We start from the raw sequence: 15,162 nt of genomic DNA on the forward strand, positions 1-15,162 counted from the left end.
TTCCATAGAGCAAAGCCCTCTTTATAAGAAATAAGTTTAACCCTTATCATGCTGGACACAATTGATTCTGCCTTTGCGACCAGTGCAGATCATGATCAGCCTGCACATCCATGCAGTCTGATCATGATCTGCACTGTTTGCCATTCAGTCAGTATCTTTTTGGTATGCGGTTAAATCTTCAAAACGTCTAGCTGTCTTCTACCACTGGAGATGATACACATCTTTCTGATGTTCTCGCGTAAATTCTTTCAAGCATTTCTTCACAAACATCACTAGTCTTAGTTCTATGTACTTTATTTGAAAATCTGGCTTAGACTTCTTCCAAGTATTTCACAAACTTCACTTAATTCTTATATATATAGATAAATAAATCTTAATATATAATGACAGTTTTTGAATTGTTCCTTTTGTGTTATTCAGATGTGTTTTATATGAATACTTCTTCATTTTGCATGATCACATGTTAGCAAACATCACTTGTTTAATTTTCTACTATAAGAGATACCCACTTGTACTTAATTATACAAATGCATATAGATAAGTGCTGAAATTCCACGAACATCACTTTTCAATAAATTCCCAAGAGCGCTGTCATATAACTGATGTATTTAATTGTCCAAGATGAATAGAGCCAATTCATACGCCATTATTTTGATGCTGAAATTGAAATTCGAGTGAAATTTTTCTGTGATTTATATGAAACATATAGGTGAATGACGAACTGCACCTTAAAAGCTATTACTTACTTTTATCGCCCCATTAAGATCTTTTATTAAGGTATGATAGTGTACTTCTGTATTTACATTAAGAAATTATAGAAGACCATTTAAAACATAGGAACTTTTAAAACTAATGAGAACTTTTGACATAATTAACAAGTGAAGTGATGTTATTGTACTTAGATTATCTTATAATAGCTGCCAACTTAGGCCGCTTGAAAAGTCTCGTAAACTTGATATAAACCTTCTTTGTGTTACGTGTGATTTATGAACTTTTGTACTTATTGACAGTGAAAATTTCATGAAAATCTAATGATATTTCAACAGTTCATAAGGTTATAAACTTTTGACAAACCCTTGGATCAGCAAAATTTTCCATGTACAATGGCAAATCATAAAATAGAATGGTTTCAGAGTATTTTAGTTCAGCACGTCTCTATGAAACTTCAACAGTGATGTATATGTACTTTGGTACATTTCTACAGCTCCTAGCTAAGATATGGTGAAATCATTAATATAATCGTTGGGGACTAATTTCTGTGGATTTCTTGGTATAGTCAGTCCACGAAATTAAGGTAGTTCTGCACATTAGGGTCGAAATTGTTTCTACAATGTTGAATTTGATTAAACTCTGATTTTTCAAAACTTTAGAATATATTTAGAAAATTGAAACTTCTCGCAGTTGTAAATAAACACATGACCTATAATGGGTAGTGGAATAAAATGTGTAGGTTCATGTGCTTATTTTTGAGATACTTGACCATGATTAAAGTGCACCACACATTTCACACTTATTTTAAGACATTATTTTGAATTATTTAACTTGTCAGATATTTTAATATCATAGTTTAACTTTAGAAAGATAGTAACCGTGCCATGGTAATAAATTTACTCACAGGTTTCAATTAATTATGTCTCCCACCACAAAGCTTGTCCGCACTGTAAGTCGAACATTTCTCATCCGATTTTCACCAAACTTGAACAAAATGTGTTTGACCATAAGACCTCAGCCAAGTTCGATAACTAGCCAAATCGGTCCAGGCGTCTTGGAGTTATGGCCCTTGAATTACCAAAAATCCATCTTTTTACTCTTGTCCGCACTCTAATTCGAATATTTCTCGTCCAATCTTCACCAAACTTGAACAAAATGTGTTTGACCATGAGACCTCTGCCAAGTTTGATAACTAGCCAAATCGGTCCAGGCATTTTGGAGTTACGGCCCTTGAATTATCGAAAAATTGCCTTTTTACTCTTGTCCGCACACTAAGTCGAACATTTCTCATCCGATCTTCACCAAACTTGAACAAAATGTGTTTGACCATGAGACCTCGGCCAAGTTCGATAACTAGCCAAATCAGTCCAGGCATTTTGGAGTTACGGCCCTTGAATTATTGAAAAATCGGCCTCTTTACTCTTGTCCGCACTCTAAGTCGAACATTTCTCATCCGATCTTCACCAAACTTGAACAAAATGTGTTTGACCATGAGACCTCAGCCAAGTTCGATATCTAGCCAAATCGGTCCAGGCATTTTAGAGTTACGGCCCTTGAATTACCGAAAAAATCTGTCTGTTTACTCTTGTTGCTCTCAAACATTTCTCATCCGATCTTCACCAAACTTGAACAAAATGTGTTTGGCCATAAGACCTTACCCAAGTTCGATAACTAGCCAAATCCGCCCAGGCACTTTTGATTTATGGCCCTTGAATTACTGATTGGATCCATTCATCCAGACCATCTGATTGGATCCACTCGTCTAAAACATCTAGAGAAACTTACATTTTTCATAGGGGCAGTTGTGGGAGACATGCGCTTTTCTCAAAAGCATCTCTAGTTCATAAAATGATTTTCATTTCCATATGCAGAATGCAGGCTTTATTCTACGTTTTACAGATAAATGACATTATGCCATCACTTCCGGTTTATCAGACATGCAGAACTACCTTAAGTTCCAACAAACATGTAAAATTTATGTTCATTTCATGTCCAAAATGTCGGATACCATAACTTATATCCCCACGAAATAGCCACTTTGGCCAAAACCAGGAAATTTATGCTCTTGAAATTAAATGATTGAAGTATTCAGTAAATTAGATTTTCTTGATACTCAAGGTAAGATAAATTTCTACGACAAAATCTCTTTTCAAATTTTTTTTTATTGTAATAGTTTATTGCGGCAAAAAAATCTAAATCCTTGCCTACATTGTCTTACTTGCCTTGAGATAATGAGATACTAGATACATAGAAATCATTGTGGCTAAAAGCCATTGATGGCCGCTATCAGATAATTAGATTGGTCCATTTAAATTCTGCACATTTTATAGACTGGGAGTTAAATTTCTAGCATTCTATTGGCAGATTATCTCAACTCCTGACAGTGGTATCCCACTGGTTTGAACTGTGTTTTCAGGGCATTTATTTACCATTAAATTGCCACATTATCAAAGTGTCAGTTTGTTAAATTGGCCAGTGGTTCAAGAAAGGTCAGGCATCAATGGTCAGACTAAACATTTACAATATAAAATTCATTGCCAGATTGATTTATTTGTGAATTATTGATGTCATAACAATTGTCTGTTCAGTTAATACAGTATAATAGTTATTTAATTAATTTGTTGATCAAAATCTGTGTAGATGTTTTTTGCAGTTTCTTTGATTTGTAGTTTTTTTTCCTCCCCACAATTGATGTTGATAAATAATGCAGTGCTATTGAATGCTTTCTTGCAGCTGTTATTATACACTACTAGACTTCTGTTTTTTTCTTCTTTTCACTGGAACTGAAATATTAATTTATCAGTTTGTGCCATTGTGGCTTTAAGTAATTGATATTCTAAATTTGATTTTAATCAAACACTTAATGTAAAACTGAGATTTATAAACTGCATTCATTTATTGACCATATGACGTCTTTAAGGAGTAAATTACTGAAGCCAGAAAATAAATCAGCCGTCATGATAATTATGTTGACTGTTAGTTGATGCATTTCATGTTGATTGCTATACCACATGTTGACGGCTGCATTACATGTCCATTGCTGCACTACATGTTGATTGCTATACCACATGTTGTCTGCTGCACTACATGTTGACTGCTGCACTACATGTTAATTGCTGCACTACATGTTGATTGCTATACCACATGTTGTCTGCTGCACTACATGTTGACTGCTGCACTACATGTTAATTGCTGCACTACATGTTGATTGCTATACCACATGTTGACTGCTGCACTGCTTCTTGATTGCTGCACTACATGTTGATTGCTATACCACATGTTGACTGCTGCACTGCTTCTTGATTGCTGCACTACATGTTAATTGCTGCACTCCATGTTGATTCCTATACCACATGTTGACCGTTGCACTGCTTCTTGATTGCTGCACTACATGTTGACTGCTACACTACATGTTAATTGCTGCACTACATGTTGATTGCTATACCACATGTTGACTGATGCACTTACTGTTGACTGCTACCTACATGTTAATGCTGCACTACATGTTGTTGCTATACCACATGTTGACTGCTGCACTGCTTGTTGACTGCTGCTCTACATGTTAATTGCTGCACTACATGTTTATTCCTATACCACGTGTTGACCGCTGCACTGCTTCTTGATTGCTGCACTACATGTTGACTGCTACACTACATGTTAATTGCTGCACTACATGTTGATTGCTATACCACATGTTGACTGCTGCTCTTCGTGTTGATTGCTATACCACATGTTGACTGCTGCACTACATGTTGTTTGCTATACCACATGTTGACTGGTGCACTGCTTGTTGACTGCTGCACTACATGTTAATTGCTGCACTACATGTTGATTGCTATACCACATGTTGACTGCTGCTCTTCGTGTTGACTGCTATACCACATGTTGACTGCTGCACTACATGTTGATTGCTATACCACATGTTGACTGCTGCACTGCTTGTTGACTGCTGCATTTCATGTTAATTGCTGCACTACATGTTGATTGCTATACCACATGTTGACTGCTGCTCTTCGTGTTGACTGCTATACCACATGTTGACTGCTGCACTACATGTTGTTTGCTATACCACATGTTGACTGCTGCACTGCTTGTTGACTGCTGCACTACATGTTAATTGCTGCACTACATGTTGATTGCTATACCACATGTTGACTGCTGCACATGTTGACTGCTATACCACATGTTGACTGCTGCACTACATGTTAATTTCTACATTACATGTTGATTTTGTCATTGCATGCGGACTGCTGCCATACTTGTTGACTGTTGCAATACATGTTGACTGTTCCTCTATATATTGACTGCTACACTACATGTTAACTGCAGCACTACAGGCTAACTGCCATGCTACATGTTAACTGCAACACTACAGACTGACTGCTATGCTACACATTAAGTGCAGCACTACAGACTGACTGCTATGCTACATGTTAACTGCAGCACTACAGACTGACTGCTATGCTACATGTTATTTGCAGTACTACAGACTGACTGCTATGCTACTTGTTAACTGCAGCACTTGTCAGTTATAACCAATAATGTTACTCCAACAGTCACCAGCTAGAGTTACTGCCCTTCTATGTTTTAATGAGAACATCTCATTCTTATCCCCTTAAGCAATTTTTGCGATTAATTGTTAGTACAGTAAATGTACATAGCAGGGCTGTACTGAAACTAACAGAAGTGTTTGGTTGCCAGTTAAAGAGCAACTGATCCTCATTTTCGTTTAAAGGCATGTTATGACCACTGCAAGATAAATCATAACAAGTGATTCTCACATTCTATTATTCTCACAGAAATAGAAACGGGATGTTAAGATGCCAAACATAAGTGAAAGGAAATGACTGTTTTGCATGGAAATATAATTAGCCCAATTTAATGGGGTAACATGATGTTAAACATAACGCTCTATATTGTTATACAAAACTGTTTATTTGTATGCTAGGGTAAGCGTGAATATTTTCCATTACAAATTCTAATTGATACAAAAAATGATGCAGGCAGGAATATGATTGATAGTAGGATAGAGGAATTAATGATAGCTGGTTCTTACCTCACACTGGCACAAGAATTAGTAATGCCAAGTCATCTGGGTTCTAGTAATTACTTAGTAATGACAGGTTACCTCCCTTGGTGTTTCCTAATAGGGTCTGTCAACTCTTTGTGTATGTTGTAGTTCCACTGTGGCTGCCTGGTCAGTTTTGATTTTAATTTCAATCCTTATATAGTTTTAAGGGATCTTGTGAGTATGGAAGGATAAAGTAAATTTTGCCTTTTTGCTTTTACATGGGGTAATATTTCACTGAAAGTCTCCTGTTGTCTCAGGTTAAAACTTTTGACTGATAACCAGCAATATTATGTTTACTATTACATTAGGCGCCTCTGTGGCAGAGTAGTTAAGGTTCATTGACTCAGATTACCTGTCCCTTCACCGAAAGGCTTTCAAAACCTTGCTTAGGTTGTAGAATTCTTCATGTTAGGAAACCATCTGTCTGGCTTACAGAATGTTAAGGGCTCTGTTCGGTGCCCAGCTCGGTGCCCAGCCATGCCTGATTATGCTTGGAGGGGCACCTGGAGAATTCCTCAACTTGCAAAAGCTTGAATTGTCACTATATGACTTAATTTGTTTTAGTGTTACTCTAAACTGAGATAATTAAACTGTTAAATCAGATTAATCATATGAGCAACTAAACATTTTGTTGTTTGTTGATGTTCATGGCTGATCAGATAAAATGAAAGACATCGAAAATCATTTGTACCACTTGGCTGTTTTTGAACCAGATTGCTAGTTCTAATCTGGTTGTTACTAACTGCCAGGAGGTGCACTAGGAGTCCCTACCTGGTCTGATTTAGAGCCTGGAAACTGCTTTGGTTTCAAGGTTGTCTATGCGGAAGGCATAGAAAGCATCCTTTATTCAGCTACAATTTGCTAGAACTGAGCTACAAATTTAAGTTGGAACTAGTTGAAGTAATTGCAATATTACAGTACGTCTTCATAAAACTTTAAATGTTTTAAGGGCAATGGAGAAAATAGTTTGCATAAACAGCCTGGTATTTGCTTTTAAACTTTAAAATTTCAAGCATCAAAATTAAGATTTATTTTGAAATGGTGTCAGACTAATCAGTCTATTTTATACAAAATTAGTATTTTCAAGCATTTTGTGAGCATTTTTCGAGCGTTTCCCTCAATAATTAAGCAATTGTCTGACAATGAAAGAGTAAATTGTTTATTGTTATAGTGAAATAGTTAAAGGGCTCAGTTTCACTTTAATTATTAGACCCATTCTGTGGGAATCAACTTCTCTCGTAATTACTTGTAACTAAATTTAATCTCATTTTGAAAAGTTCTTAATGATCCAGCAAAAGGACTACAATTGGCCTAACTGTCTTTAATATTGTCTGGAAAACACTGTGGTCTATTAGAAGAAAGGTAATAAATATTTATTAGTATGAAATATTCAAAAGAAGGTTTAATGTTTGGTTATTATTGCTCTAGGCAGGTTTCTGGTGGTAAATCTTGTTATGTCTAAAATGGGGGTTCAATAATCATCTTATAGATAGCTTAAGATACTACTTTCTCCTGTTGCTGTAAAAAGAGCGACTTTTTTTTGGCCTTAACAGGGAGAAAAAAGTTAGATTTTAAAGGCACTGAGTTAATGGCATAGCGCAGTTCTTTACTTATCAATTCAAAAAGTTGTTTGTGTCACATAGCAGTTTGTTGCTGGTCTTCCTATATGCTGCTTAAAATGTCACTCAGTAGTCAGTTTGCCGTTGGTTTTCTTTGACACTGTTTAAAGTGTCTCACAGTAGTCGGCCTGCCATTGGTCTTCCTAAACCCTGCTTAAAGTGTGACAGTGTCTCACAGTAGTCGGCCTGCCATTGGTCTTCCTAAACCTTGTTTGAAGAGTGACTGTGTCTCACAGTAGTCGGTTTGCTGGTGGTCTTCCTAAACGTCTCTAGTCGGTTTGCTGTTGGTCTTCCTAAACCCTGTTTAAAGTGTCTCCAGTAGTTGGTTTGCCTTTGGTCTTACGTTATTATGCAACTTTGAAACTTCTTTATGTAATTTCAGTTTCCTGCACTTTTTTAATTTAAAAAGCACTGTTATGAATTTAGAAAGGAAGTTTTTATGCCCCCAGCATCTACTGATGCGGGAGGCATATAGTGATTGTCCTGTCGTCCGTCTGCCCGTTCGTACGAGGTTAACCAGATGGGACTGTTTCGTCTAGCATCAATACCCCTTACTAGAATGACTTGATACTAATGCAGATGTAACCTGTGACCATTCCTCATCTTCAGACATCACCTGACCTCAGTTTGACTTAGGTTGCTTTATATGTGCCATCTCTTGGTTAACCAAATGGGACCGTTTCGTCTAGCATCAATACCCCTTACAAGAATGAATTGATACTAATACAGATGTAAACTGTGACCATTCCTCATCTTCAAACATCACCTGACCTCAGTTAGACCTTGACCTTGACCACGTTTTGGACTTAGGTGCAAAATCTAACGAAAGGATGCCACGGGGGGCATCAAGCGTTTATTGAACGCAGCTCCTTGTTTAATTCTGTTTTATTTATTCTGTTATTCAAAAAATATGGTATTAAAAAAAAAAAATCTACCATTGTGAGGATATTTAGCTCTTCGGTTACCTGTTTGGCAGTAACGAGGCTTTATCCAGATATTCCCATTTGCCTCCACAGCCACAGGGGTTTCATAAAGAGCTGGTAGGGTTAGAGAGGGTGGGGGCTGGGATTTCACCAGCTGTAGTGGTCTGAAGCACCAACTACTTCTCCTGTAGGAGCTAGAAAAGTTCTAAATGGATGAACCCTGAAACCCCGCTCTGCTTCGCATCTTCCATAAATAATGAAAACCCTACAGCTAGTGACGTGATAGCATCATACATATTACATCTTGTAGAGAGCTGTCCTTACATAATATGGAATACTTAGGAATTAAGTAATAATAATTCCTGCTTTTGCATAATATTCTCACATGCACACACAGCCTGCACTGTAAGACACGAAAATGGAATTTCATTTTTATTGAAAAATAGATTAAGATCTTCGAGTGTTATAGAGGATATTATATGAGAGTCTTTTTAGCTCACCTGAGCAATGCTCAGGTGAGTTTTTGTGATCGCTCGATGTCAGGCATCCGTCTTGTCTGTCTGTCGTCTGTCAACATTTAGCTTGTGTATTCGATAGAGGCTGTATTTTTCAATTGTTCTTCTTGAAATTTAGTCAGAATGATTGCCTTGATGAAATCTAGGCCAAGTTCGAAAATGGTTCATCTGGGATCAAAAACTAGGTCACAAGGTCAAATGAAAGAAAAACCTTGTGTATGCGATAGAGGCTGTATTTTTCAATTGATCTTCATGAAATTTGTTCAGAATGATTGCCTTGATGAAATCTAGGTTGAGTTCGAATATGGGTCATCTGGAGTCAAAAACTAGGTCACTAGGTCAAATCAAAGAAAAATCTTGTGTATGCGATAAAGACTGTATTTCTCCATTGATCTTCATGGAATTTTGTCAGAATGATTGCCTTGATGAAATTTAGGCCGAGTTCGAATATGGGTCATCTAGGGGCAAAAAATAGGTCACTAGGTCAAATCAAAGAAAATCATTGTGTATGCGATAGAGGCTGTAGTTTTCAATTGATCTTCATGAAACTTAGTCAAAATGATTGCCATGATGAAAGCTAGCTCTAGTTCGAATATTGGTCATCTAGGGTCAAAAACTAGGTCACTAAGTCAAATCAAAGGAAAACATTGTGTATGCGATAGAAGCTGTATTTTTCAAGTCATCTTCCTAAGATTTGGTCAGAATGATTGCCTTGATGAAATCTAGTCAAATTCGAATATGGGTCATTTAGGATCAAAAAGTAGGTCACTAGGTCAAATCAAAGAAAAATCTTGTGTATGCAATAGAGGCTGTGTTTTTCAATTGTTCTTCATAAGATTTGGTCAGAATAATTGCCTTGATGAAATCTAGTTTGAGTTTTAATATCGGTCATCTGGGGTCAATAAGTACGTCACTAAGTCAAATCAAAGAAAAACCTTATTTATGTGATAGAAGCTGTATTTTTCAATTGATCTTCATGAAATTTGGTCACAATGATTGCCATGAAGAAATCTAGACCATATTTGAATATGGTTTATCTGGTGTCAAAAGCTAGGTCATATCAAAGAAAATGCTTGTTTAATCTCAAGATACCACATTTTTGGTCCAGTCCTAATGAAAATTAGCCAGAATATTTGTTTCCATGAAATCACTAGGTCAAACATGTTTATACTGTTATGGTGTGTTTCTCAGGTGAGCGACCTAGGGCCATCTTGGCCCTCTTGTTTTATTGAATTTTTGAAACAAGTGGAATGAAATAATAAAATGCATGGCTCTGCCAACAAGTTTAATATATTCAATTTGGAAACACACAAAATGTAATATTCTTTTCCTCCTTTCTTTGCCTATCATAGACCAAGTCAATTCATCCAGCATTTCCTATACTTGTAACAATGTCAACATCGAAGCTGTATTACACTAGTGTAATACCAAAATAACGTCTTGGCTTTATTTCACTCCCACAATGCCAACCATGTGATAAAAATTGTTTTTAATTTAAATTTAACTCCTTTATACTATGGAACGAAGAACCAGGCGTGTAGTTGAAACTCTTGTTATGAATATTTATGACTTGTCACCTTTTGGGTCTCAAGAAGTTTTCTAGCCATGTCCTTACATTGCAGGACTCTCTCATTATATTTTAATGAATGAATAGAAAATCTTTTGTTTGAAAGGAAGAATAAAGGCTATAAAGTAACCACTGGAGCAAGGCAGGGTTATGGTCCCTGTCAACTGTAGCCTGGGAAAATGTACATTTGTGACCATACACACACAAAATGGAGAAAAGGGACTTGATTAGATTTTATACTGTCTGCACGATATTCTCATAGCAGAAACCAGTGTGCTTGATTCTGTATGTGAGACAAAACTGTAAATTGATGTTGCTGATCTTGAAGAGAAAAAACTCGCTTGTAAATGCTATGTAACAGTGTACAGTTATCACAAAACAGTAAAAATTTTTTGTCTTTTCAGGTGGAACAACAGTGAAAGTTTGGGATGCTTTGGCAGGTGGCAAATTGATAACTACATTATGCAACCATCACAAAACAGTTACATGTTTATCATTCTGTAGTAACTACCAGAGATTGATGTCTGGAGGTTTGGACAGGTTAGTTTTGAGTTTTATTTCACCCGTTTTGGAAAAAATGCACCTATCATTTGATGACTCATCCATCTGTCTGTCAACACTGTCTATCCATTGTGTATCTGTCCTGAGCATATCCTAATAACTTTTCATGGTAGGTGACTATGAGACAATATGCAGAGCACATGAATGGGGTCTGTATATCAAAGGTCAAGGTAACAAATGGAGCTCAAAGGTCAGTTTGTCTATCATAACCCGTGTACAAAGCATAACTCAATCTGACTAAAGTACATCTCCAATTTATGCTACACTTTGGATCTGAAGACGTACTATTGATAGACTTGTTCTGTATTTAGCCTGGGTTTTTCATGTTTTTAATAATAATACATCATGACTGCGCCCTTGTGTTTTGAGAGGTATCATATGTCACTCTAAGGACTTGGTCATGTAAGGGCAGAATATGTGTCAGGCAGCCGGTTAGCTCAGTTGGTAGAGCACTCGCCCTGTAAGCGAGGGGTCCCGGGTCAAGCCCCAGACCGACTGCATATTTTTCTCACCCTGTGACATTCGACGCTATTTTGATGGTTCAGCCAAATGCTTGTTGAAACGAGTCTTCTCATTGGTTCAAATAAAAATAGATATGCGAAAATAAAAATAGCAATATCGGAAATCCAAATATACAGAAAGATGAATGTGAATAGGTCATTCTCAGATTTTTGTTTAGAAGATCAGGTAGTTTAGTCAGATTGAAGCATAACTTAACCATTCAAGGTATTGACTTTCACTTTGTACATAGATAGGTGTCGATGAAACTTGCTCATCTTTTAGAATTATCTAAAACTTTGGGCATATATTACCACTCTTTGTGGAAAACTCATTTTATAAGCTTATATGATTAAAGAAGTTGACAATATTGTTGAATGTGCCTTCAGTCCTTACCCAAAGAAGGTGTTGGATTGGTATGTCACTTTTTAGCTCACCTGGGCTTTGTTTAGAGTGAGCTATTAGCATAAGTGGATGGTCCAGCAGCAGTATTCCTGTGTCCATTATCCTATACTCAATACCCCAGTCACACATACGGTGCGGATAGCTACGTCTAGCCACGGGTATAAACGTAGTAATTCGTATCGATCTGTACCGGAGCAGTACGGATTGATACGGATTACTACTTTAAGGTACGGCTCAGGTACGGATCGATACGGATTACTACGTTTCTATCCTTGCCTAGACATAGCTATCCGTGCCGTATGTGTGACTTTGGTATAAATATCTTGTCTGAAACAACTGGTGAGAATTACACCAAATCTGGTCTGTAGAACCCTGGCATCATGACCTCTGTCAAGTTTGTTCAACTGGTTAGCTAGAAATAGAAAAAGTAACAACTTCTTATAATGAACTGGTTGCTGGATCTTCACCAAACTTTGTATGTAGCATCTTAATATGGCTCTATTTCAAAGTTCCGCATTGCCCTTTAAAGGAGCTGTCAGAGCTAAAAATAAAAAAAAAACAACATTTAATTGACTTTCTCATTAACCGCTTGATGGGTCTCCACTAAACCTGGGTTATAGCATCCTTGTATGGTCCTTTCTCAAGTTAATTCAGAAGGTTCTACTTGGTCCCTTGTAGGGCATGCTAGAACAAAAACTAGAAAAAAAACCTTTAAATGACTATTGGTGAAATAGAAAAATAGAAAAAAAAACATTGAAATGACTTTTAATGAACTGCTTAAAGAATGTTCACCAAATATGGTCGAAAGGTCAAGTTCCTCCTCAATTGAGTGACTTAGGCCCATTTTGTTATCCCCCGACGAAAGTCAGAGGGATATAGTTTTGGCGTTGTCTGTCCGTCTTTCCGTCCGTCCGTCCATTTGTCCTTCCATCCATCCGTCCGGAGCCATATCTAGGAAATGGTTGGGAATATTTATTTAAAACTTCATATGCATGTTCACCACTGTGAGTTCTTGTGACCCGTCAAGTTTCAGTCAGATTGCCCAAGTAACACCAGAGTTATGGCCCTTAGAAAGTTCTAGTGTTAACTATATAGGGTACTATAAATATGGCAATTTCTGCATCATAACTTTTGATATATTTGACCTAGAACAATGAAACTTAAACAGAATTTAGATCACCATAATGTGGTTGTGTACACACAATTTCAGTCGGATTTATATGTAAATTAAGAGTTATTGCCCTTTAATTGTATAAAAATCCACATATTTGTACATAACAAACTTACCATTTGGTAGAATTTCATTAAATTTCTTTCATTCTTTTCCATGAAAATTTATTGTAAACATGTAAAGTTGTGTACCCTCACCTGGTCACCCCCTTACCTTGATTACATCCGTCCCTATTCCCCCCCCCCCACACACACACAAAAAAAAAAGAAATTCCTTATTTAAATTTTTTTAAACAAACTTCATATACATGTTCACCACTATGAGGTTATGGGGCCCATCAAGTTTCAGACATATTGCCCAAGTAACGCCAGAGTTATGGCCGTTAGAAGTTTCCAGTTTTAACTATATGGGGTACTATAGATCTATAGATATGGCAATTTCTGCATCATAACTTTTGATATATTTGTCTTGAACTATGAAACTTTAACAGAATTTAGAGCACTATAATGTGGTTGTGCACACACAGTTTCGAACGGGTTTCTTTTGTAACTAGAGTTATTGCCCTTAAATTTTCTAAAAATCCACATATTTGTATATAACAAATTTACCATTTGGCAGAATTTCATTAAATTTCTTTCATTCTTTTCTGTGAACATTTATTATAAACATGTGAAGTTGCGCACCCACACCTGGTCACCCACTTGCCTTGTCCCCCCCCTCCCCCTCCCCCACCACCCCCCTCCAAATTTTTTTTTATTTTTTTCATTTCTTATTTTAGATTTTTTTCACACCTTCCATGATTATTTATCAACATGCAAGTTGTACCATTCCCCCACCTCACTCCTCCACCCAGTCATGCCCACCACTGATCATGCATCCTCTGCCCCCCCCCCCCCCCCCCCCAACTTCACCCTTTTACCCTTTTTTTATGCCCCCAAAGGGAGGCATATACTTTTTGAACCGTCTGTCAGTCTGTCGGTCTGTCCGCAATTTTCGTGTCTGATCCATATCTTTGTCATCGATGGATGGATTTTCAAATAACTTGGCATGAATGTGTACCACAGTAAGACGACGTGTCGCGCGCAAGACCCAGGTCCGTAGCTCAAAGGTCAAGGTCACACTTAGACATTAAAGGATAGTGCATTGATGGGCGTGTCCGGTCCATATCTTTGTCATCGATGGATAGATTTTCAAATAACTTGGCATGAATGTGAACCACAGTAAGATGACGTGTCGCGCACAAGACCCAGGTCCGTAGCTCAAAGGTCAAGGTCACACTTAGACTTTAAAGGATAGTGCATTGATGGGCATGTCCGGTCCATATCTTTGTCATCCATGGATGGGTTTTCAAATAACTTGGCATGAATGTGTACCACAGTAAGACGACGTGTCCTGCGCAAGACCCAGATCCGTAGCTCAAAGGTCAAGGTCACACTTAGACGTTAAAGGTCATTTTTCATGATAGTGCATTGATGGGCCCGTCCGGTCCATATCTTTGTCATTCATACATGGATTTTAAAATAACTACGCATGAATGTGTGACACAGTAAGACGACGTGTCGCGCGCAAGACCCAGCTCCATAGGTCAAAGGTCCTAAACTCTAACATCGGCCATAACTATTCATTCAAAGTGCCATCGGGGGCATGTGTCATCCTATGGAGACAGCTCTTGTTTCATTTTTAATTTTCCATCAATATTATAATCAACATGTGAAATTTTGTTTCCTCTCCCGTTCCCCCGCACCCCCACCCCCTAAAAAAATAAATATATTAAGTTGTGACTGCACAAACCTTGTCCTCAGCCATGTTCAAGATATCTTACCTGTGTTCTCTTAAGAACATCTGTTCTTTTAAGTTTAAATGTACATGTTAAACATCAACACCTGGTGCCAAACCACTCAAAGACAATATTTCGTTCCAGTTAAACTTCAAGCTCACATTTCAATTAACTGCATTTAATTTTAAAAGCTAAGCTTACTACATTAAGTATATCCCATTCAAAATAATTTCTTTAGTCAGGATCAAAGTATCATACATTTATTATGTACTCTTTTATTAAACATTTGTTTTCTGTTAAATTGATTTTGACTAATGAAATTATTTGCTTCTTATTAACATCCT

The 15,162-nt window shown here is 37.1% G+C and overlaps 1 protein-coding gene across 1 annotated transcript in view; it reads left to right on the top strand.

Annotated features, from left to right (window-relative positions):
- The window catches only part of LOC123523031 (U3 small nucleolar RNA-associated protein 15 homolog), a 70,137-nt gene that overhangs the window by 30,678 nt on the left and 24,297 nt on the right, over window positions 1-15,162 (top strand). The window contains exon 4 of the mRNA XM_053549401.1: window positions 10,811-10,946. Coding sequence (XP_053405376.1) covers window positions 10,811-10,946 — 136 coding nt within the window. The remainder of the gene's footprint in view (window positions 1-10,810; window positions 10,947-15,162) is intronic.

Source organism: Mercenaria mercenaria, chromosome 8 (genome assembly GCF_021730395.1).
Source record: "Mercenaria mercenaria strain notata chromosome 8, MADL_Memer_1, whole genome shotgun sequence".
In the NCBI taxonomy this organism is placed as follows: domain Eukaryota; kingdom Metazoa; phylum Mollusca; class Bivalvia; order Venerida; family Veneridae; genus Mercenaria; species Mercenaria mercenaria.